Genomic DNA, 25,370 nt, shown 5'->3' on the forward strand with positions numbered 1-25,370 from the left:
GTGATGAGACCTTCCTGGAAGTGGCCAGAATCCTCCCCAGCCCCATTTACCCAGTCCAGGGGAGATCCACTGATGAGACCTAGGGGCCTGGGCCTTACGTAGGCTTAGGCCACAGTAGGTCACTGCGACGTCAGTCTATGCCCTATGCAAGGCCCAGGTTTGAGGCTTGGTCCTGAGCCGTGGCCTAGACATAACACCAGGGCTTAATCCAGAGGCCGGGGGCCTTGGCCTCAGCCCAGACTTGACACCAGAGCCCAAAGCCTGGGCCTTGACCTGGGCCCCAGTCCAACATCGGGGCCCAGTCCAGAAGCCAGATACTGATGCTTGGGCCTCAGCCTGGACCTGGGCCTGGACCCAAGCCCGACACCGGATCCCAGTCCAGAGGCCGAGTCCCGATCCCTGGGCTTTGGCCCATGCCCAGACCCTATACTGAAGCCCAACCTGGAGGCCAGATCCCAACACCAAGGCCTCGGCTCAGGGTCAGGCCCAGGCCTCCTAGATGCTCTTCTTCTTTGTCTTCTTTCTTCAAATCATGCCATTCGCTGGGGAAGTGCGGGAATAGATTAACTCCAGCACATTCTCCACAATGGAGGCTGTCATTTTGGTGAACAGAAGTTCCATTAATTGCCATACACCAAAATGGTGCCCTCCACTCAGAAGGATGCAGATGGCATCATTCAAAGAACGAAGACAAAGAGGACCTATGAGGCCTGGGCTCCAACTTCTGTGCCTGGGCCTGACCCTGGGCAGAGGCCCACAGATTCAGGACCCAGCATCCACACCAGGCCTCTGTCTTGGGCCTAGGTTTGGCCCAAGGCCCAGGCATTGGAACCTGGCCTCCAGTCCGTGCCCCGGCATCAGACTTGGGCTTCAGCCAAGGCCAAGGTGTCAGGACCTAGTCTCCAGGCCAGGACCTGGTGCTGGATACCTGACGATTCAGGTAAATGGGGGCCGGGGATTTTCAGGCCCCAGACAAATTTTAGGGGCTTGGGTCTCAGCCGGTGTCCCAGCATTGGGTCTGGATTTAGGCCAAGACCCCAGCATCGGGCCACGGTCTATGCCTAAGCGAGACCCTAGCTTCAGGCCTATGTCTAGGCCAAGGCGCTGCCATCACTCTCTGGTATAGGCTGCACTACAACTGTAATTGTTGAAATGTTGCTTGTAATGCGCCTTGAGACAATCCTGGTAGAAGGTGGAATACTAAATGTTATTTTCCAGTGATGGAACCACAGGACAAAGGTCCATTACGAATGATTAGGTTCTCAAACTGTGATTGTTTTAACACTTCTCACTTGGACAAAGCCTATGAATATATTTTTGTCTCATAGGGGATAAGTGACTAGGAGCTTAGGATAATTTTCAGCTGCCACATTGCCAGCTAGGTAGCTCCTGAAATTAGGTTTAACTCTAGCTGGGACAATTCTAATCAATTAGATTTAATCCTATAATAAATAGCATCACCTAAATTTGGCTAGATAACTTGCACACACTGATCCAACTTCTCCTTTGAGAATAAACAGCTTAATATAGCCACCTAGTAAAAAGGCAGCTAGGTATATTTATGTGTAACCCCCTTTCCTCTGGGATCACCTTCATAACTGCAGAGGGATGTGAGTGCCACTGCTGCAGCCCTAGGAACAGGTAAAATCCACCAGGGATTGCCAATTGGGGACCTGACTGCCTCTGGCAGGAAGACTTACCAAAACACAAAGTCCAATGTCCACACTTCTAGTTGGTTCCAAAACAGAAGATTTTATTTTGTAAATCCAAATGAAAACAGATAATTTCTTCAGAGAAAGGCTTCTTAAATTTGTAGTAACAGGTTATAGTTCAGCAACTCAAATAAAATTCTCCCCTGTCTTCAAATATTTCTTTGAATTTTAGGCTCCAATTTAAACTTCAGCCTCAAGGGCTTTGATGCAATATTCTTTCAAGATCAAACAACAAAATCTTTTCTTTCCTGGAGCTTCTCCGGCAGGAATTCCACCCTTTCTCCTTGGGTCCTCCCTCTGAATGGCTAACAGGAATCTTCAGTACCAGCAGACTTCAAAATTGTACCAGCTCAGGAGCCCTTATGCTCCAGAGTACTCCTTCACTCTTCTCCCTTTCTCTCTCCCTAAGATGCCCCTCACAGCACCTTAAATAACTTTTCCCCAGCTCATTCCCGTGTCAGAAATGTACTTCCCCTGGACATCATCCTAATCTTCTTCATGCATCTCTCACTCTTCAAACAAGCATTTCCTCATCCCTCCTTAGTACCCCTCCTTACAGAGGACGCTTACAAATACAAGAGCTCTGCACACAGAACACCCTGAACTTTGGGTGAACCCTAGACAGCAGTTACCATCCAGAAAGCTTTAGGACCTAGAGAAGAAAGTTAGTGAACCTTGGTAGCGTTACACATGTAAGGACCCATCAAATTCCTTAGCAAGCAGTGCATCTCTTGTAGAAAGGACATATTGGTGGTAAATGTAGGAAGTTTGGTAAGATCCATTTGATAAAGAACCCCCTGTGTCCCCCAGGGAGGTTCCACAATGGATTATTCCAGCAAATAATATAGAGGACAATTTTCCAAAGAAAAGTACCCTAGTAGGATCTATGGTGTATATTTGAGAAAAGTTACTTGCCCAAAGGAAGGGGGCCAGTGAGCTGTTTATCCTTGTTTTTGTTTTCTGTTTGCTTGTCTATCATTCAAGGGAGGACGATATTACAACCTTCCATCTCTTGACTTGGAGTCATTCTCCTAAGACATAGGACTTCTTAGAGAAATGGTTTCCCATTTCTGGGTGATAGCCTTTATCCTTAGGGTTTCTTTTCTTTTGTTGAAAAAAAGAGACCCATTTTTGGAGACCAAGAGATTTTTGAGCTTCTTGGATTTAGCAGTAAGAAGACAAGGAACAGTTGCACCCTGGGTTTCTCAACCAGTGCGACCTAATGCCTCCCAGCCAGTGTTACAGAGAAGGATGTGTCTATTTGACACAGATCAGAAGGAGAGGAGAGGAAAGGAGAATGTGCCCACCTGTTTCAACAAGGAGTCAAGAGGAGGCCAAAACAGATCAGAGCATCGAAGAGCAGGTACAAGGAGGGGGAAGAGACCAGAGCTACTTTGACTTTTTACTTTATTAAAATGTATTAATCACGACTGCTGACTCGGACTGAGAGCTTTCCTGAGGACCAGGGCTAATTTCAACTTGCTCCAGAGACCCCAACGTAAGTGGGAGGAGCCCCATTGCGCCAAAAGATCAGCGCAGCAGCGGCGTCTCAACGCTGCTGACTCGGACTGAGAGCTTTCCTGAGGATGAGGGCTAATTTCAACTTGCTCCAGAGGCCCCAACGTAAGTGGGTGGAGCCCCATTGTGCCATAAGATCAGCGCAGCAGTGGCGCGCCACTGCCGCCGGCGTGCCACCAAAGCCACGCATGCCTAAGGAATAGGACGGAGTGACGGGAGAAGCTCTACAATCCGATTTCACAGCCACAGAGGTAGGAAAATAAATCACAGAACAACTGACTATAGTGACAACCCCTGTTGGAAATATTTTTCTTTATTGTCATTATGCCGCCTAAAAGAAAGGGCAAAATTAGGGTATATCCTACTATACCCCTTCTATCTCCTACCCAACAAGAGATTGTAAGATATATGTCAGCGTCTGCATTTAATACACCAGCAGCCAAGGAACCTGCTGAACCAGATCAAGTGGGAGGAAGATCTGGCTCTATAGAGGAGGCTTCGCTGAGCCCCAATCTAGGATTACCACCTGTGCAGAGGGCGAATGAGATGTTACCTGGGAATATAACGATTAAACCACCCTTGGCAGGAGCCGAGGTCTCCTTGGACTGTATGAGAGGAGAATCCTCAGCTGTAGTGGGATTACGTTTAGGCCAGAGTGAAGAACAGCAAGAAAGATGGACACCTACTGAAGCCGATATTGGAGGAGGAAAACAGACAGCTGAAGGAGAGGTTTTGGAGTCTCTAATTCTCCCTGCAGTGGTTACACTAGATCGAGTGTGGGACTTGATGGTTGTGATGTCCACTAATATTAAAGGTCTAGAGAAAAATATAGATTTTATTGCAGGGAAGAGTCAGCAGGATTTAGTGAATATACATAATGAGGTAAAAAAAAGTCTGAAGATAGAATTAAGGCCCTGGAGGATGTGGGTGAAAAGAATTTGGAGTTTCAGGCTGCTGTTGTTAAGGACAGAGAAGCATTGTCTAGACGTATAGAAATTTTTGAAAACAATTCCAAACGTTTAAGTCTCCAGCTCCTTAATTTTCCAAGGGTAGTCGGAGAGATACCGATGGAATCGTTAAAAAAAATTCCTACAAGACGTGTTGCTTTTTTCAGAACAGGAATTGCCATCTATCAGTTATTGCTATTTTTTGCCAAAGAAAATTGCTAATCTAAATGTCTCAGAATTGCCTTTTCAAGGTGATTTAACAAATTTTTTAGAGACTTCAAATAATTTGGTAATAGATTGGAGTATATTATTAGTTTCATTTTTAAATTTTTCCGACCTTAATAAGGTCATGAAAAGATATTTCTCTAAATACCCCATTAATTTCCATGGAAAAGTAGTTAAAATTTTTCCTGATCTGTCCTTTGCATCTCAGCAGAGGAGAAAACAGTTTCTGGTATACCGCCAGGAAGTGGTATCTATGGGATATTCCTTTATTCTAAGATTCCCTTGCAAATGCATAATTAAGAAAGACCAAGATGTTTTCATATTTTTTCTACCAGACCAGTTAAAGTTTTTTGTTGAACAGAAGAGATTAACCACCTCGTCCCCTCTCCCTAGTGAGTAAGTAAAGAAAAGAATAATACAGACCTGTGAATTTCCAATTTAATGTAATTAATATTTGGTTATTATCTCCCAATATCTTAATACCTCTGTATTGTTGACAAAAGTACCTATTACATTGGTTAAGATATAAGAAACATGTTAGTTGCTTAAAAATTATTCGTGAAAAGATAGTTTGGAAGGTTTTTACCAAACCAAACTTTGTGTATTTTCTTTTTTCTGTTTTAATTATGGAAAATCAATAAAGATTTTTAAAAAAAATGTATTAATCGCTTAGCGCACTGGCCTAAGCAATATACATGGGAAAGCATACATAGTTCATTAACGTCTACAAACTTAACTTTCCTAAAAATAAGACATGCAAGCACAATTATGACCAGATCCAGCCCAGACTCAGAAAATAAACAAGCTTAACTTCCATCAAGCCTATAGTCGCTTTATACAGGTAAGCTTGCCCAAACAGGAAAGATTTTAATGATGTTTTAAATGTTTTAAGACACTCACATAAGCACAACTCCATAGGAAAAGCCCTAAAAGCCATTCAAGAGAAGGACCTGGTATCAGAGAAGAAAAAAAAGGGGAACATAAGAGAGAATGTTTGTGAAATTGCAGAGTGAAAAAAAACCAGAATCATTTCCAAAGAAATGAGTTTTATGTCAAATCATTTCACTGAAGAAACTGAATTTTAAATAAAGTTATTCTTGTTGGAACACTAACTCCTGGGAGTCCTGGGGTGACAGACTGTCTTATTCCCGAGGGTCCTTATGCTTTGCTTCCCCCTCTTCCGAATGAACGCTGGAGCTGCAATAAGTTATTTCCTGTCTCTGACCCCTCCCAGCATAGCATACTCTAAGCAGTGACAGCATAGGAGGAGAGGCACCTATAGACATGCTATGGAGGGATCTAACTGAGGCTGCTAAATCCCTTTTAATATCAGACCCATAGCTTCTAATTTTGAAATGATGTGACATGAATCGCCGGATAAAGTGACCCCCAAAGAACAAAAACCAGGGAAACTGATCCATAAAGACCTTTGTTTTCAGTTTTTATTGTATTTTGCTTGGGAAATTCAAATGTTAGAACGAAAAATAAATCAGTGGAAAAATGATTTTTCTCCTGTGTGTTATATTAAAGTCATTTTTCCACAGACTTTTTTTTTGTTCTAACATTGAGATCCCTAGGCAAAATATAATAAAAACTGAAAACAAAGATCCCTATTGATTCATTAATGGAAAAGATTTAGAGGTTCATATTCAAGCCATTTAGATGGATAAAATAATAGTTATCCATCTAAATGGCTTACCTGGCTATATTTAGTCCTTAACTAGTTACTCGGCTATAATTTAGCTGGATAAAAAGAGGCATTTCAGGGGTGTTCCGGAGAGGGTCTGAGATACCCGGCTCCGTAGCAGAATATCGAGTATATCCAACCAGGTTAGCAGGATAATTAGACCTGCTTTAGAGCAGGTCTAAAGTTGTTTGACCTTGTATGGCCAGCTAACTTGCTATTTATCCGGATATCTTTAAAAGGTAAAAAAATAAAACAATAATAAAAAAAAAAAAATCAAAGGGCCTGTGGCTCCCATCCACTTGTAAATTGCAATAAAAAAGTAAAGTAAAATAAAAAAGTAAAGTAAAATAAATAAAACAATATCTAGCCCAGCGCTCCTCAAATACTAATTAACGGGCCTACTGCCACCTCCCCCCTCCCCCACGCACCCTTTTCCCTTCTCCACTTTAAATGTTTCTACTGCGCCTCCCCAAGACTTTGGAACTCACCTCCCCCAGTCTCGAACTATATGTTAGACACCCCCCCCCCCCCCCGGAACCCCCATCCCATCCCACCCTCCGCCCAATGACAAAATATCACGCCTATCAGATGTAGCGCTGGAGCCGCTGGGAGCAGGTGAGTGAGACCCTCCGCTCCAGGCTGGAATGATTTTTTTGTCCCCGGGGTGAAAGGGAGGATGGGATGAGGGTCCCACATTATTTGCAAGTGGAGGTGGAGGTTCCAAAGTCCGGGGGGGGGGGGGAGAGCAATCTAAATTTTTATAGTTAGGATGGGAAAATGGTGTCGGTGGCAGGGGAGGGGGCGGAGGACAGTAGGCCCAGTAATCAGTATTTGAGGAGCGCTGGGCTAGATTTTGCAATTTACAAGCGGATGGGAGCCACAGGCCCTTTGATATATTTTTTCCTTTTTTTTTTTTTTACTGATACTGCGCTATACTTACTAGATATCTTTTGAAAGTATCTGGATATGTAGCAATTTAAAAATAGCCAGATAACTTTAAGCAAGTATATTTAGCGGGACGTTTATCCTGCTGAATATACGGGACAAATTACCCGGCTAACATTGTTTACTAAAACGGCCTACTGAATATTGGCCTCTTAGATATTCTAGTCTGGCTAATTTGGGTAATTTAAAAGCAAACACTTTGAGGGAAATTTTCAAACCCTCCTCACTGCTTCAAAATCTGCAGGTCCTTTTTAACTGTGATCTTTACACCAATTTTTAAAGGAAAAGTAAGTGCACATTTTGACTCTGATAATTGCCTAAGGAACATTACACACAGAGCTTTGCATCTCCTTTTTCTGCATGTAACCCTCCCCAGCTGAGGCACATAAAATAAGAGAGCTGTCTGATGCCTGTTTAGCAGCTGAACGCCAGTCTCTCTCCGTAGGGTTCACAAACAATAACATCAGTAAGCAGACGGTGTAGCAGCCCAGCATCAAAGGCATGGATTGTAGTTTGCCCAGTGAAATAGGGAAAACATTCTCTACAGTTGTTCCCCTCTGTGACCCCCCCTAGGACTGCCTTCCAATTTAAAAAGTAGGACTTACTCCTCATTCATTTTTCATAAAAGTTCTATCACAAATTCTGGGGTTTAAACAGCAGTCAGGTTTATGAATCTTAAGGCACTGATTTGATCAGGGTTCATAAGTTTATATACAGCAGGCTATGGCAATATTAGTGTCAGGAATGTGCAGCCCCGGGGTTTAATTTTGGTTTGTTTTCGTTTCGGGGGAGGGGTGGTTTTTTGGTTCGTTTAATGGGGGGGGGGTTCAGTTCAGTTCATCTGACCCAGCAAAACGTGATCCCTGGGCCCAGTTAATGCTTCCTCAAGCCCCTTGGTAAAACTCAGGACCCGCCAAGATGGCGTTTTATTGAATGGCAGTATATCAAATAAATGATAACTAATAATGTATTTATTACAGACATATAGTATGTTGATATACATATCCACACACCATCAAACGCTACCAACTGCACCTCAAAAGAACAGTACCTGTACAAGAGATTTTATGCACCAGCTAAATAAAAGAAATATAACTGGCATTTTTACTGTGTCTGGTAAAACAGCAGCCAGTTTTCAAAGGAAATTGCCTGGGCAGTTTAGCAGTTAGTTACCTGGGTAGATTACCCAAACTGAAAACTGCCCTCCCCCTCAGCAGCTGAATAGTTTTCACTATGGGCTGCCATGGGCTTAGGTTGTGGAAGGCAAACGTAAGCCCAGGAATTTCAATTTGAAATCCCTAAGCATATTTTATGAGGTCATACTTTACACGCCATGTAAAGCAGGTGCAAAGTTCACAGATAGTTTTCGACCCATTTGCCCTCACCAGCCAAATTTTTTTTTCAAAGCGCCTGTGTTTCTTCAGGCTCCCCATAGGATCTGAAAATTGCACCCCACCCTTAACTGGATGCGTGCACTACTTCTAACACAAACCCCAAATATTCCTATCTTTCTTGGTCAGTTTATGCACATAAATTAGTCTTTAATACCTGCTAAGCCAGCCCCGCATGACTCCTCCATAGTCAGTATGAGAGGCAAACTTCCAAAAATATACAATAGTAAAACTTGCTGCATGCAATAAATAAGTGACCAGCTTTGTATATAGCAGGTATAACAAAGCCGCCAGAAATATATAACGGAAGTATCAGAATACATTTTCATTGGAAACGCACAGGTGTATATGTGACCCATGCCACCCATAGCTCCTCCAGTGCCAGTGATGGGATACAGGGGAGGAGGAGGAGATGGAGCTGTGGACCAGTGCCGAGGCTAGATGGGGACCCATACGGGGTCAGATTAAAAGGAAATGGGCTAATTTAAGTTATTAAATTTTATTATTGTTTTAATAATTTATTTTTTCTCCCTTAAGCTTTGCCCTAATTTATACCTCGTTAATTTATTGAGTTGTGTTGTAATAGCTATACCTTGTTTCTATTAATTATTTAAGTTATTCACTGTTACTGCATTAGCTGTTTTATGTATTGGTTTTCATTTGTTTCCATACTGTTTTATGTATAATGCTATGGCGTATGTTTAGTTCTCTGTACACCGACGTGATATCTCTGATGATTGGCGGTATATAAAAACTAACAAATAAATAAATAAATAAATAAATGATTTTAAAAGCCCTAAGCACCTATACCGGGAACTATTTATTTATTTATTTTTTGTGACCAAGCCACGCACGTGCCGCGGGCGTTTTCGAAGACCCAGGGCCACACGCCTATCTCCCGGTACGTGCAGAAGAGCCGCTAAAAAATAAAGGGGGGAGGGGGCCAGCCATGATAACGCCATTAAGCGCGGTCCCTCTAAAGCGCACGCGGCAGCTGGCCAGCACGTGCAATTTACTGCTGCTCCGTAGAGCAGGTAATGAGAAAAAGTAAAAAAGAAGGGTAGTTAGGTAGGTTTTAGAGATTGGGGAGGATAGGGGAAAAGGGAGGCAGGTGAGTTAGGGGGGTGGTAAGATCCCTCCCAGTCTGCTCCTTTATTGGATCAAACTGGGAGGGAACAGGGGAAATGGCCAATTGCAACACCGGGCAGATGTTATAAAATTTCCCCCCCCCCCCCCCCCCCCGCACATGCCAATATAAAATTGGGCGTGCAATTGTGCATGGGTAGTTGATTTTATAACATGCATGCGTGGACGCGTTCATGTTATAAAATCAGTGCATCCATGTGCGCGCGCTGGGAACCATGCCCACATGGACACCCACGCGCATGTTATTAAATCTATCTTTAAGAGTAAGGTGCAATAGTTTACTTTAGTTTAGTTTAGTTTATTGACATTTATATACCGTTGTATCAGACAAAACCACAGCTGTTTACAAAATTAAAACATATTCGAAAATACAATGATTGATAAAATAGTAACAGCTAAAAACTACACAGGATAAAGGAAATAAATTAGCTGTTAATAAAAGATAATCTATGAAACCAATAAATAAGCTAAAAAATGATTCTTAGGAAATAGGAACCAAATTAAACTAAAAATAAAAACATAATAATAAAACAAAAATAGGAATAGGATGGGTGAGATACTACCTGAGGCCTAAGGCGATTTTATCCTTTCCTTGCTCAGTATTAGGACACATATGAGGTCTTGGAACCGCCCTGCACAAATAACAGGTGCAAAATCCAAGGGTATTTTTCTATCTGCCAGCATTGCTGGTCGGATTTTCATAACATTCAGTGAGGAGTTTCCTGTTGAAAACTGTCTTGCAGGTCCGTGGGTAGGAGCTGGCTACAGAATGATGGGATTGTGGAAGCAGGTTGTTCTTCCTTATTCTCTGAATTAGCAATCAATTATCACTGCTGTCAGTCAATATATTGGAGGGTCTAAGGAAAGAGTCAAAGAGCTTAGGACAATAGACAGTGTAATTATTATTAGTATTATTTATTGTACTTAATATACAGCTTGTAAGTCAAAGAAACTATGCAGTTAACAAACCAAAGGATACATTCAGTAGACAATTAACATATACATGTTGTATGTACAGACAAAAAACACAATCATAATAAAATAAATGCATCACAAACCACTAAAACACCGTGCAAACAAAAACCACAAGCTGTTCCGCTATTATATTAATGATTATAGTCTCTGTCCTCTTCTTTTCTGTTAGCCCAACGCCTAAATTAGAGTGGAGGAAAATTGGAGGAGATTTACCAAAACATCGAGTCATGACAGAAAATTATGGGAAGATCCTGAAAGTAAAGAATGTGTCTGAGGCAGATGGTGGAACATACCGTTGCATAGCCAGTAACCACATCGGCACAGCCCAGCATGAATTTCATATCAATGTGGAAGGTATGTATCAAAGTGCTTTCAATTCTCAAACAGACTGGAAGTGAAGATTTGGATTTGTATTTTAGATATGATTACTTGCCTTTCCAAACCCATTCCAGGGGCTAATTACATTTCAGGTACATTTCAGTAGAGAATGAGGGAAGAGATTCATGGTAACACAGGACGAAGGTGCAGGAAAAAGATTTTTCTGCACTAGGAAATTAATCTAGGAGGAGGTCATAATGCTTCTGTATTGCTCCACCTTGAATACTGTGAGCAATTCTGGTCACCGCATCTCAAAAAAGATATAGTTACACTGGAAAAAGTGCAGAGAAGGGCGAACAAAATGGTAAGGGGCATGGAAAGGCTCCCCTATGAAGAAAGGCTAAAGAAGTTAGGGCTGTTCAGTTTAGAGAACACACAACTGAGGGAGGATATGATAGAGGTCTACAAACTCATGAAAGGACTTGAACATGTTAATGTAAATCAGCTATTTACTCTCTCAGATAACAGAAGGACTAGGAGGCACTCCATGAAGTTAGCAAGTAGCTCATTTAAAACAAATCGAAGAAAATTCTTTTTCACTCAGCACACAGTTAAGCTCTGGAATTCATTGCCAGAGGATGTGATTACAGCAGTTAATGTAAATGAGTTTAAAAACGATTTGGATAAGTTCCTAGAGGAAAAATCTATAAACTGCTAATAATCAAAAAGAAATAGTAGCTTGAGATTTTTTAATGTTTGGATACTTGCCAGGTACTTGTGACTTGGACTGGCTACTGTTGGACACAGGATACTGGGCTTGATGGACCCTTGGTCTGACCTAGTATGGCATATGTTATATGTTCTTATGTAAATTCATGCTCAAAAAAGGAATCTACGAATCTAAGAAAGTATCTTACTTTGCCACTCCCAATCGTTGCTTTTCAATCATTTTTTTTAATATAATATAAATCTTCAATTTCACTTTTTAGCATTAGTAACCGCAGCAACAAGCCTGACAATGTGCCTTATACACTTAAAAGGCCGTCCGGACTAATCAATCATTTGCGGTATTAGTTCAAATCTTATAAATACCCTGTTTTTCAATTTTTCTTTTTTTTTATATTGCTACATTAGCAATCCTTTTAGAACTTAATAGCCTTTTAGAACTTTAGCCATTAATACAAGGGACATATTCTGAAGTTCTAAAAGGATTGCTAATGTAACAATATCAAAAAAAGAAAAATTGAAAAACAGGGTATTTATAAGATTTGAACTAATACCGCAAATGATTGATTAGTCCGGACGGCCTTTTAAGTGTATAAGGCACGTTGTCAGGCTTGCTGATGTGGTTACTAATGCTAAAAATTAAAATTAAAGATTTATATTATATTAAAAAAAATGATTGAAAAGCAACGATTGGGAGTGGCAAAGTGAGATACTTTCTTAGATTCGCAGATTCCTTTTTTGTGCATGATATTGTGTGGGATTCTTATTGGCTCTTTTTTGTTTATCTTGTGTAAATTCAGCCAGCCATGTCTGGTAACGTTACCTGGGTTGCTTGGTATGGCTAACCTGATCCAGACATTCAGCCCAAAGTCACACTGGCTGAATATCTGGTCTAAAGTTATATGAACAAAGTTGTTGCTTTGATTATGTACCCAGAAAAAGCACCTGCAAAGATCTGCACCTACTTTATCTGCAGGCATTTTCTCCATACAAAACTATGCACATTCTTGCCTCCTCCGACCTAACCCTGCCTGTGGGAATGCTTCCATACTTACAGGCCGATACAGTACAGTGCGCTCCAGCGGAGCGCACGGTTAACCCGGGATTGGACGCGCGTTTTCAATGCGCTAGCTTTACCCCTTATTCAGTAAGGTGTAATAGCGCGTTCAAAACGCGCGTCCAACCCCCCCCGAACCTAATAGCGCCCGCAATATGCAAATGCATGTTGATGGCCCTATTAGGTATTCCCGCGCGATTCAGAAAGCAAAATGTGCAGCCAAGCCGCACATTTTACTTTCAGAAATTAGCGCCTACCCTAAGGTAGACGTTAATTTCTCCAGGCACCTCCGACTTAATATCATGGCGATATTAAGTCAGAGGTCCCGAAAGTTAAAAAAAAGTTAAAAAAAAAAAATTTGAAATCAGCTCGCGGGTTGAAAACCAGACGCTCAATTTTGCCGGCGTCCGGTTTCCGAACCCGTGGCTGTCAGCGGGTTTGAGAACCGATGCCGGCAAAATTGAGCATCGGCTGTCAAACCCGCTGACAGCTGACGCTCCTGTCCAAAAAGAGGCGCTAGGGACACTAGCGTGTCCCTAGCGCCTCTTTTTGCCACGGGCCCTCATTGAATACAGAATCGCACGCACAGGAGAGTGGCCTGTGCTCGCGCCGCGAGAGCGGGCATTTGCCCGCTCTCCCACGACTTACTGTATCGGCCCGAACGTGGGTAAAGTTGTGCATGTTGTTGATCAATGCACAATAATTTTACTTCCATGAAGGATGACCAGTTTTCAAATAGCCCAATTCTGCAGGTAAAACAGGAAATGTCTTTGAATATTGCCTTCAGTGGGGCTAATTATTTTAGCAGCCTTCCTACATTTGCAGGAGATTACATGTATAAGTTATAACATTTTTCAAAGTGAACTTACCTGCATAAGTTCATTTTTTAAATTACTCTGGCAAAACTTCTCACACATAATTATATCTCCTATTTTGGTGGCTTTACCATGAAAGTTTGTGTATACATGTGTGTAAATGAAAATCCTTCTCAGATCCCTTCCCCAGAGCACCTCTCCAAATGCAGGTAAAGTATGTGTACACAGGACTTAAACATTCACCTTTACCCACATATCTGGCAGGCAAGTTTACATAAGGGTATTTCCATAGTAAAGCACCACAGAAATACCTTTTAAAAATATCCTCATACGAATAAATTTTCAAAGTCATTTACATGCAAAAAACATTGATGTATGCATGTAAATAGCTTGCTATAAAATTGCCTGGAGCTTGTGCACGTAAAATATGTACATTATCCTGATTTTGCAAATAATTTTATGTGCAAAAAAGGTTTTTGATGGACGGAGTTGGGATTTATGCACATACTTTTCATTTTAAAAAGTATGCAAGTAAATCCACACACTCACAAGTTATGTTGCAAAGAGCAGGTATAACTTTGTGTGGATGACTTTGTGTGCATTATTTTTTGCAAAATATCAAAGTTAACAGTGCATATGTTTGTTTTGATAATTGGTGCAATTTATGATGTTCACAGCTGCCACACAAGTTACCTACAATGTTAAAAAAAAATTGCCTCTATAAAGTGTAATTATATATAATTCAAAATAAATGTGTCACAAAATTTTGCAAATTGTACTGCAGCATTTTCTAACTATTGCTAGACTAAACAGGAGAGACTTTGATCTTTGCCATGATTATTCCTCACTGCATTACCATAGTCCATTTCTAAATGGGACATGCTCTACTATAGATTCCATTCAATTATTTATGCATTTTTAGAAAGACTAAGTCAATTTTCATCTAGATCTCTGAAGGAACCCTGATTGCAGATTTAGGGGCCAATGCGCACTGTATAACCCGCAGTTGGACGCAGATTGTATAGGCGATAATTAATCCCCTTATGCAATAAGGGGATTAGTGCCTCTACAATGCACATCCAATGCAGAGTGAGTCTCATAGAACTAATCACATGCAAATGCATGTGATTGAGGCCATTACCATTCACTCCCGATTCAAAAACAAAAATGTGCATCTAGGGCGCACATTTAGCAATCAGAAATTAACGCCTGCCTGGAGCAGGCGTTAATTGCTAACCGCTCCTTAAACCAGTACAGAAAAGCAGAAAAAAACTGCTTTTCTCTACTGTCTCCGACTTAATATTGTTGCGATATTAAGTAGGAGGAAAAAGTAAACAAATTTTAAACAAAAAAAAAAGTTTAAAAAACCGCCGGCAGTCGGATGCAGAAACAGATGCTCAATTGAGAAGCGTCTGATTCCTGAACCCCCCCTAGCTGTGCGGTGTTTAGGAAAACCGACGCCAATAAACTCGGCATCGGTTTTCCTAACCGGTGGTGGGCCAATGCACTCGGGCTCTCCTTGCTAACGCAACCCCCTAATTTAAATATTGCATGGCGCCCCCATGGGGGGTACCTGGTGGCGCATTAAGAAAGCGGGCACTGACTTTCAGCACCCGCTTTCTGCACCAAAGTATTGCATCGACCCCTTAGTCTTTATTGTTTAATACTGAGTGAGAAGATGATCCACGAGAGGCTATGTGATTTATGGAAAAAATGTGGCATCACAAAGTATTCTACCTTTTACCAAAGCACCTGCATATTCACCATGACACAGAAATTGTTCTATAAATTATACCTTTTTCTTTGTTATTTTGACTCGTATCCAAAGAATTGTTCCTTTTCTAAGTTCATTTCTGTGTATAGACAAAAAGCATAGACTTCTCAGCCTGTCTGATTTTTTTCTATGGGGAAAAAGGGAAAGACAATAGTTTGTTCATTAGGCTTAAGGGTATATAAATAAAATTCAAGGGTTTCAATGACAATAATTGTACTTAAGCTGCCTTCTTATTTCCTGTGTATCAGAGCCTCCACAATGGAAGAAGAAACCAGAGAGTAATGTGTACAGTATTGGCTCCAACACTGTCTTACTTTGTGATGCTACAGGTAATCCACAGCCGGAAATCAAATGGAAAGTGAATGGAGTACCAATTGTTAGTAAGTATATATGGAGTGGATATGATACCCCTACATAGGAAGTAGATATGTGGCATTAAGAAATACAGTCATCTTATGCCATGTTTGCAACACCTGCATTGGCTTCCAATAGTTTATAGTGTCAGGTTTAAGATCCTATGCCTAGTCTTTAAAACTTTATCTAGAAGGTGACCAAAGTATTTGGCAGACCTCATGTTTCCATATGTACGAGGCAGAGCTCTGCGACCTCCTCAACAAGATTTGCTTGGGCTGCGAATAACACTAGATAGTGCGCTTTTACTTACAAGAGTCCCCTGATACAGAATTCTTTGCCCGCTGATTTACACAAGGTATTCAATTCTAGGAATTTTGGAAAGGGTATTAAGACCTGGATATTTAGGCGGATGTACTGCTCTTACTCATGCTATGAAGTATGTATCATGATGTGCTTTCTCGTGAGATTGACAGTTTTATTGGTGTTAGGGCCTTGTTGAGATGTTATGGGTTTATGTTTTATGTTTATTAGTTTATTTGATATGCTGTTTTGTGTTAGTGACATAGTGTTATATCTGTTTGTTATAAATATAATTATGTAAATTGTTTTTATTTTTGTTTGATTTATAATTATGTAAATCACACTGATTTGTGATATGGAAAGGCAGTATATTAAATATAATAAACTAATAAACTAAGTGCCTAGGAAATAATATAGGGGCAATTTTCCCAAAGAAAAACCCTCTTTGAAAATTGCTTTTGGCCACTGTGGGGAAAAGGGACTTTGCTAGAGGTGGAGCTGGGGCAGTGGTTAAATTCTGAAATTCATGCATGTGCTTCATCCAGCTTTACCTTACATATTTTGCACCTACAAAGTATGTAGGGTACAGGAATTTCCATAGTACTGGCTGTCTGGCAGAACTTGAAAGAGATACATGTGGAGAGTTTTCTTTACAAAATCTGCTTGCATGCCCTGTGGATTAAAAATACCATGGGTAGGCTGAAAACTAATCCTAGAACACCTATAATGTGTTTGGGATGTTAGGAAGAAACCTGTAGGTAGCAAGTACAGCGAGACACTACAATACCCATAGACACTTAAAGGTGAATTTTCAAAGAGTTGCATACATAAAAATCAGCACACATGCATGTACATAGCATATATTTGCATATATGCTCTTTTATAAACCTCAAAATACACAAGTAAGGATCTGCGAGGAAATTAGCACGTGTAAAAAAGGGACAAGCCAGGGCCATTCTGGAGCAAGGCCAACATTTAGGCAAGTAAGTTGCTATTTTATAACCAGTTTGTGCATGTAGATATGGCAGTTTCTTGCATATATTTATATCTGCTCTATTTCTGGCGTAAGTAATCGTAAACATCATAAAAGTGAAATGCTGACTGGGTGGGAGGTCTGGGTTAAATGGGGGGAGTTGAGGCTGAAGGGCCAGGAGGGGTCTCGACGACCTGTAGATGGCCTGGGCAAACTTGTAGACTAAAAGGTAAAACTGGAAATGTCATTGCTGTGAACATGTTAGAAAATCTTCCGACTTACACATATAAAAGCCAATTTACAGGGGTAAATGCCTATAAATTACACAGGTAAAATCTTATTTTTAAAGCTGACATAAAAATACATGAGTATAGCAGTTGCGCACTACTTATGTGGATAAATTCCAATGTATCTGGCTAAGTAGGAGCGTTGCCAGTGCTAACCAGTTAAGGTTAGGCTGGCAATCCTAGTTGCACTAACAGGTACTAGGCACCACACAGAACCTAACAAAAGTGATTTAATGGCTCTTGGAGAAAGGGTTAAAAGATAGGGGCTGGATTTTAAAAAGGTTACGCGCAACGGGCCTATTTTAAAAGGCCTGGCAAAGCGCATAAAACCCCGGGACGCGTGTAAGTCCCAGGGCTTTACAAAAGGGGTGGGGCCAGAGGCCTCAGACAGAGCAGCCATTGTCACTGTGTCAGAGGATTATGTGTTGGCAGCCTGTCGGCAGGTGCAAAAAATAAGACAAAGGACAGGGTGGTTAGAGTAGGGCTGGGGGGGAAAAGGTTAGGGGAAGGGGTGGGAAGGTCAGGTTAGGGGGAAGGGAACGGGGGAAGGCAGCGCTGCTTGGCGCATGCAAGGTGCACAGTTGTGCACCCCCTTGCGCACGCCGACCCCTGATTTTATAACATGCGTGCACCTGCACGCACATGTTATAAAATCGGGCGTACATGTGCGTGCGCCGGGTAGCACGCACACATGTAGGCCGCGCACGCATCTTTTAAAATCTACCCCTAGGTACCTAGCTGGTATTCTTGGAGTATATGCAGGAAGAACTGTTCTGGTAACTGGTAATGAAAATAACATGAGAGGGAGCAGGGCATAATGTTCCATAGAGGAGAGTGTTTCTGATGTTGTAGTGAGGGATCACCTGGGATCATTGGATGGCGCAGTTCAGTATTAGCACACAGGCAGCAGTAGTTCATTCAAAGGCAAGGGACCTGAATGCCAGGAAAGGAGACATAGTAAGGGCAACAAACCTTTTTGTCACAAAGGAAAATAAGAGTGAAAGGAAAAAGAGGCCACTGTGGTTTCCAAAGAAGTGGCTGAAAAGGTAAGGGAAAAAAGGTTAGCATTCATAAAATACACGAGATCACAGAAAGAGGGAAGACAAGCAAAAATATCTGAAAAAACTAAGAAAAGCAGAGAAAGTAATCTGGAAAGCAAAGGCACAAATGGAACAGAAAATAATTAATATAGTAAAAGAGTTCAACAAGACACTTGTAGACATATTACTGACAGGAGGAAATGAAAAAATGGGATTGTAAGACTTAAAGATGACAGGGGCAGGGAATATGTAGAGGCTGAAGAGGAGAAAATGAAATTACTTAACAAATATTTCTATTCAGTGTTCACTGAGGAAAAGCTTGGAGTAGAACCACAAATAACTGCCACAAACAGAAATGAATCAATTTCAGAAGGCTTATTCAAGAAGAACTAGCAAAGCAAAATGTAGATAAAGCAATGGGGCCAGACGGGATACAACTGAGGCTATTAAGAAGCTTAGAGACGTTCTGGAAGCTCTGCTGTCTGACCTTTTTAACACTCCTTTAGACACAGAAGTTGTTCCAAAGAACTGGAGACAGGAAAATGTGGTCCCCCTTCAGGTGAAAGAAAGGAGGAGGCTGGGAACTATTTGTGGTTTAGTCTAACCTCTATGGTGCATAAACTAATGGATTCGCTGCTAAAAGAGATAGTGAAGTTTCTGGAATCCAATGGATTGCAGGATCCAAGGCAACATGGCTTCCCCAGAGGTAGGCCTTGACAAATCTAATCATTATTTGACTGGGTGACCAGAGAGTTAGATCAGGGGAAAGTACTAGATGTAATGCACTTGGATTTCAGCAAGGCCTTTTACACTTTTCTGGATAAAAAATGTATAAGCAAACTGAACGCCCAAGATATAGGCCCTAAAGCATTTGACTGGGTTAGAAACTGATTGAGTGGGAGGCAATAAAGAACAGTAATAAAAAGAGTTCACTTTGAGGAAGGGAGGTTACCATTGATGTGCTGCAGGGATCGGACCTCGGCCCAGTTCTCTTCAACATTTTCATCAGTGAATTTGCAGAAGCACTATCGGGAAACATTAGCCCTTTTGCAGATGACACCAAAATCTGCAACAGGGTAGACACTCTAGAAGGTGTGGAAAACATGAAGAGGAATCTAGTGAAGCTTGATCTTGGGAAGGGATCTCGTGAAATTTGGTAGCTAAAGTTAGTGCTAAAAATTGCAGTTATATATTTGGATTGGAAAAACCCAGGGAAGCAATACAGTATAGGAGGAGAATTTCTTCTGTGTACAAAACAAAAGTGAATTTGGAGGTGGTCATATCTGATTTTCTTAAGATGGTAGACAAAGTGATGGTAAAAGGATGCCTGGATGTACAGTGAGAGGAACAACAACCAGAAGTAGAAAGATCGGTAAAATGCAAAGATTCTTTATTATCACAGTATATAGGCCCGACTCTGTGATAATAAAGAATCTTTGCATTTAACCGATCTTTCTACTTCTGGTTGTTACACTGCCATTTTGGATCAGCTTCCGTTGTGTTTCCAGGGAGAGGAATAGCCAGCAGGAAAAAGGAGATGATCATGCCTCTGCATAAGTTTCTGATGAGACCTCATTTGGAGTACAATATATAATACTTGAGAGCACATCTTTACAATGATTTAAACTAAACAGAGCCAGTCTGGAAGGCATACTATAATGCTCAAATGCTCAGTGGTTTTCATCATAAAATGGGTGTTCAGGGAAGACAAGGCTATAGCAGAAAAACTAAGATGGTAACTTTCATACTGGCGTGCGGATGCACATGTGTGCAAGTTCGTCAGCCCGCTCCCAGGGACTTTCATATCGGCACATGTGTGCTGCATTTTAAGTAAGCAAGCGCATGTGCATTAGAGGTGTGCATCCGTTTTCCACGTATTTGTAATCCGCAACTTATTTTTTGCTATCTGTTAAATACGTGGGGAGGCGAAACGCATCGCAACTCCCCACGTATTAAACAGATTTCTGTTTAATTCGACCTAAATAAAAATGTAAACCCCCCCCCCCACCCTCCTGACCCCCCCAAGAGTCACCAAACTCCCTGGTGGTCCAGCGGTGGGGTCCGGGAACTCACTCACACCCTCGGTGCTAGTTTCATCACGGCACCGATAGCCTTTGTCACAGGGGCTACCGGTGCCATTTGTCAGCCCCTGTCACATGGCCATCGGCGCCATCTTGTGCTCCTACCATGTGACAGGGGATGACCAATGGCACCGGTAGCCCCTGTGACATAGTATGGGCAAAGGCTATCGGCGCCATTTTGAGTCCTGGCGTCAGACGGCCCAATACTCTGACTTCGAGGATGTATTTTCAAAACAAAAAGTAGACACACTACCTCCACTCCGAAAGAATAACTGTCCTATCGAACTTCTAACTGTCACTACACCTCCCAAGAGTAGAACATATCCACTCTCACGCCCGGAGACCCAGGCGATGTCCGAATAGATCAAAGAGAATCTCAAAAAAGGGTTCATCAGACCCTCTGACACTCCTGCAGGAGCGAGCTTCTTTGTCAAGAAGAAAGACGGAGGACTACGCCCCTGTATCGATTACCAGGGGCTGAACACCATCACCCGCAAAGATCGCTACCCATTACCCCTCATCAGCGAATTGTTTGACCGTCTGCAAGAGGCACAGATTTTCACGAAACTGGATCTACAAGGAGCGTACAACCATGAATAGCAATGGTTTATCTCAGAATCAGACCTTTATGTTCAGACATTTCAGACTTAATACTCAGAATAATACAGACCACTTATGCCTCTTAGGTAAGAAACTCATACTACAGTCCTTAACACAGCATATACTAATAATGATTAAAGCTTAGCATAGTAAAGGTGAACCCAGAGCAATATATATCAGAATAACCTTGACTTGCTTAGAATATTATTAATAAACTTAGCTAAATATCCCCATAACTCTTAGAAGGTTAACCTTTGTCTTACCACTGATGATGTCTCTGTGCTGAGCCAAGAACAAAGCTGGAGTTTCCAGAGGCTGTCTTTGCTGATGGGGGCATGTGTTAGTGGCTCCAGTCACCTGCTGATCTAAGACGACTTGTCTAACCCCAGCAGAAGAAAAAAACAGGTTTGACTCAAGCTGCTAGGTAGCCATCAGGAAACTCTCTTAACTGCAGTGCCTTCCAGGACATAGAAGCTCATCCGCTTGGTGGCAGGGATGGGTAGGGGCGATGGATCGGCTGTTATCTTCACCACCACCTCCCTAAGCCCCTCTCTCATGCTGTTTTTAAGAGCCAGGATATGCATATTCAAGAGCTCAAGTATAGTAAAAACAGGAGCACAAAAAGAGATCTCTTCTTCACTTCGGACTGCTGGATCCCCCTCACTTGACCCCTCTGGTTGTGTTCTCCGGTGCACGATTGGGCTGAATGGCATCTGACCAGGGAAATGACCTGGTTGCATGACAGAGCTGGCCTGTCTGTAAGATCATCTTCCAGCATTGGAGGATCTTGTCTCCAGGCAGAATTGAGTTCTGCTGCAGGTCTTAGATCTTTTTACACACACACACACACACACACACACACACACACACACAAACATCTGTCCTGTAATGTTTTATGTCAGGTCTGTTTCTGTACAGAAATTGTATTCCTTCAGAGGGGCCTAGTTAAACAGCATGTGCTGGCAGATCAGATAACTCAGTCATGTATTGCTAGTCTGGTCAAAGTTCATCATCTCTGTATTTCTACTGAAGGTCAAGCATCCATTTTGTGAGGCAGAATCCATATTTTGCTGCATAGTAGTGAAACTTCAGGTGTCTCCCTACACGATATTAAAGTCCCTCATGAGAAACTCATCAGGAAATTAAAAAGTCATGGATAGGAGGCAATTCCTATTGTGGATTGGTAACTGGCTAAAGGATAGGAAACAGAATAGGCCTGAACGGTAATTTCTCTCAATGGAGAAAAGTAAACAGTGAAGCATTCCAGGGATCTTTACTGGGACTGATGCTTTTTGATATATTTATAAATGGCCTGGAAAAGGGAGTAATGAGTGAGGTGATCAAATTCTCAGATGACAGAAAATTAAATCATTAGAGCTGATTGTGAAGAATTGCAGGAGGTGAGCCTGATGGATTAGGCATTGAAATGGCAAATGAAATTTAATGTGGATAAGTGCAAAGTGATGTATAGAGGGAACAATAATTCAAACAATAGTTATACAATGCTGGGTTCTGTATTAGGCATCATTCCCAGGAAAAAGATCTTGGAATCATTGTGGAAAATGTTTTGAGAGGCAGAGGCAAACAAAAAACAAATCAAATGTTAAGTATTTAGTAAGAAATGAAAAATAAAAGAGAGAATATCATAATATCTCTGTATTAATCCAAGGTGTGACCTCACCATGAGTATTGTTTACAATTCTGGTTGCCCCTTCTCAAAAAGAACTAGAAACGATCAACCAAAATGATAAAGGGGATGAAACGGCTCCCTTATAAAGAAACGCTAAACAGGTTAGGGCTCTTTAGCACAAAGAATTGATGGCTGAGATAGAGGTCTATAAAACCATGAGTGGAGTGGAAAAGATGAACAGGGAACAGTTATTTACTTTTTCAAACAGTACAAGAAGTAGGGGACACATGAAGCTAATAGGTAGTGCTTTTAAACATATTGGAGAAAGTATTATTTCACTCAGTGCACAATTAAACTGTGGAACTCATTGCCAGGGGATGTGATGAAAATGTAATTGGCTTTTAAAAGATTAGACAAGTTCCTGGAGGAAAAGTCCATAAATCGCTGTTAATCATCTAGACTTGGGAAATGCACCGCTTATCCCTGGTTATGAGCAAGGAGGATTGCATCTGTTCTTTGGGATCCTGCCAGAAACCTGTGTAATTCGGGTGGGATAATTTTCAAAATGAATTGACATGTATAAATTCACTTTGAAATCTGGTGTAACTTATGTGCATATTTGCTGACTTTCTTATGCAGACTATTACAAAATTACTCCCATTGTGTCTTATCTTTTAGATGTAACACTTCCTCTCAACCATCTGGATTTTGGAAGAGAGATCAGTATCACTAACCTACAGTTAGAAGACAGTGCTGTGTATCAGTGCGAGGCTTCCAACACACATGGCACCATCCTCACAAGTGCCAATATTGATGTGCTACGTAAGTAACCCTTCCAACTTATTTTTTACACTCACAAGGCACATTAACTAATATTGGAGGAAAGATGCAAGGTGATGCACTTTACATCTGATCTACTTTGGCAACTGTTATGTTCCTACAAGAGATCTTAGAGTCAATGGGGTTAATTTTTCAAAGGTGCTTAACTTGGGAAATTAGGATCCTAAATCAGCCTCTTTGAAAAGTGGCTGGAGAGGTGCACCTAAATTTAGGCTCCTAATTTCACTGAACAACTACATTTAGGTACTAAAAAGTGGGTGACTACAGGGGCAGAGACAGAGTGGAGAAAAAAAGTGAAGGTGCTTAGCACTAATATTCAGCATTAGGAACCTAATTTAGACATCTAAATCTAGGCAAATGGAGGGCTATTTGCACCTGCCACCTTCCCACTTAGTTTACAGGCCCGCAGAATTTCTCTTTGAAAGTGCTCCAGAGGCCGGTGCTGCGGGGATTCTTTGCCCTGCTTACTTTGCAGATTCAAAAAGAAGATTTCAAAATGAAATCCCTCTCCATGCTGCAGCCTGCCACCTCTAACTCTGCCCTCAGCATCGTCCCTTTTTCTTGCAGGGTCAAGGAGGTGCTCCCTGGCAGTACTTTGAAAATTGCCCCCATGAACTGAAGGCCTGAATCGAAACGCATGAGTTTCAGTTGAATTTAATATGGGATTTATAGCCCACTTCTGATTTACAGTCAGTTCAGAGTGGCTTACATCACTAGATAAAACAAGTTACCACAAATAAACACCAGTCTTACAACTAGCCCCCTACTTCCATTATCTGCCATCGTAGTTGAAATCATGACATCAAATACCAAACAAAATACAGCTCATAAACCCAAACCACCCTGGTTTAGGTCACTAAAATGAAGAACATGTTCAACTGGCAATCTATGTACCTGAATTCAGCTGAAAATCTACCAAAATTCAGAAGCCTAAGATTTAGGGACACAGATTTATGTATGTAAATAGCGCCTTTGTTAAATTGTGTGAGGTCTGTGCGCACAAAAGTATGTGCATAATCATATTTCGCACATACTTTTATTCAAAAGAAAATTATGTGTTCCTGGGAGCAGAACTGGGCTTTTCGTGCATACTTTTGAGTTTAAAAGTATGTGAATATAATAACCCGTGCAAGTTACATATTGCAAAGAGCAGGTAAAACTTTGGGCAGGTTAGTTTGTGTGCAATATTTCAGGTAATTTTCGAAGCAACCTTTTGCGCATCCATTCACTTTGAAAATTAACATAATATGCATTTTGGCAAAGCTTAAGTTGTTATAAAATTACCTTTTCTGTGGACAGGACTCTAGAAACATCAGCTCAGTGTGTGCAGTGACATGCAAAAATGTTGATAGAACATGCAGAATTACTAAGAAAGCCTTACAAACAATTCCAAAATTGTCATTATGCTATTATACAAATCCATAGTGCACCTTGGAATACTGTGGCCAATTCCGGTTACTCTATTTTTAACCAGCTGGAGAAGTGTACACTTCCAGTGGAACACAAAGTAGATGCAATAGTATTCTGGTATATCAATATTTGTATTGATCCTCTAGTATGCTCAAACAGTGCAGTATTTGGCTTGAGCAAATCCATGGCTAAATGGGAGAGGCTAGCACTGTGACATCAGCAGGATGTAAGCTCAAACAGTACAGTGTATGATGTGGGTGGGACCTTCTGCTGAGTAGGAGGGGCTAGCACTGTGACATCATCAGGATGTAAGCCCAAACAGTGCATTATTTGCTGTGGGAGGGGCTAATACTGTAGCATTGGCAGGGTACGAGCAGCCTTGAGCAGCAGTGAGACTTACAAGAGCCATGAAGGGATCAATTTTCAAAGGCCACCTAGTTGGCAAAGTACATAAACTAATGTACAAAGAGAAACCACAAAGGTAATTTCTCTTTGAAAAATATCTAGCGTAGAAGATAGTTTTTCTGTGAACCTGTGTAACAAATGCGTTGCCAACGTGGATAAGTTACGCCAGTTTTCAAAGTGAATTTATGGCCATAAGATCGCTATGAAAATGATC

General features: G+C 41.4%; 1 protein-coding gene across 4 annotated transcripts in view; it reads left to right on the plus strand.

The window, feature by feature from the left end:
• CHL1 (cell adhesion molecule L1 like) overlaps positions 1–25,370 on the plus strand; it is a 244,933-nt gene that overhangs the window by 127,994 nt on the left and 91,569 nt on the right. For all 4 annotated transcript variants that reach the window (XM_029593458.1, XM_029593467.1, XM_029593449.1 and 1 more), the window contains 3 exons: positions 10,716–10,900; positions 15,485–15,616; positions 23,180–23,323. In XM_029593458.1, the coding sequence (XP_029449318.1) occupies positions 10,716–10,900; positions 15,485–15,616; positions 23,180–23,323 (461 nt within the window). The remainder of the gene's footprint in view (positions 1–10,715; positions 10,901–15,484; positions 15,617–23,179; positions 23,324–25,370) is intronic.

Source organism: Rhinatrema bivittatum, chromosome 1, assembly GCF_901001135.1.
Source record: "Rhinatrema bivittatum chromosome 1, aRhiBiv1.1, whole genome shotgun sequence".
Taxonomy (NCBI): Eukaryota; Metazoa; Chordata; class Amphibia; order Gymnophiona; family Rhinatrematidae; genus Rhinatrema; species Rhinatrema bivittatum.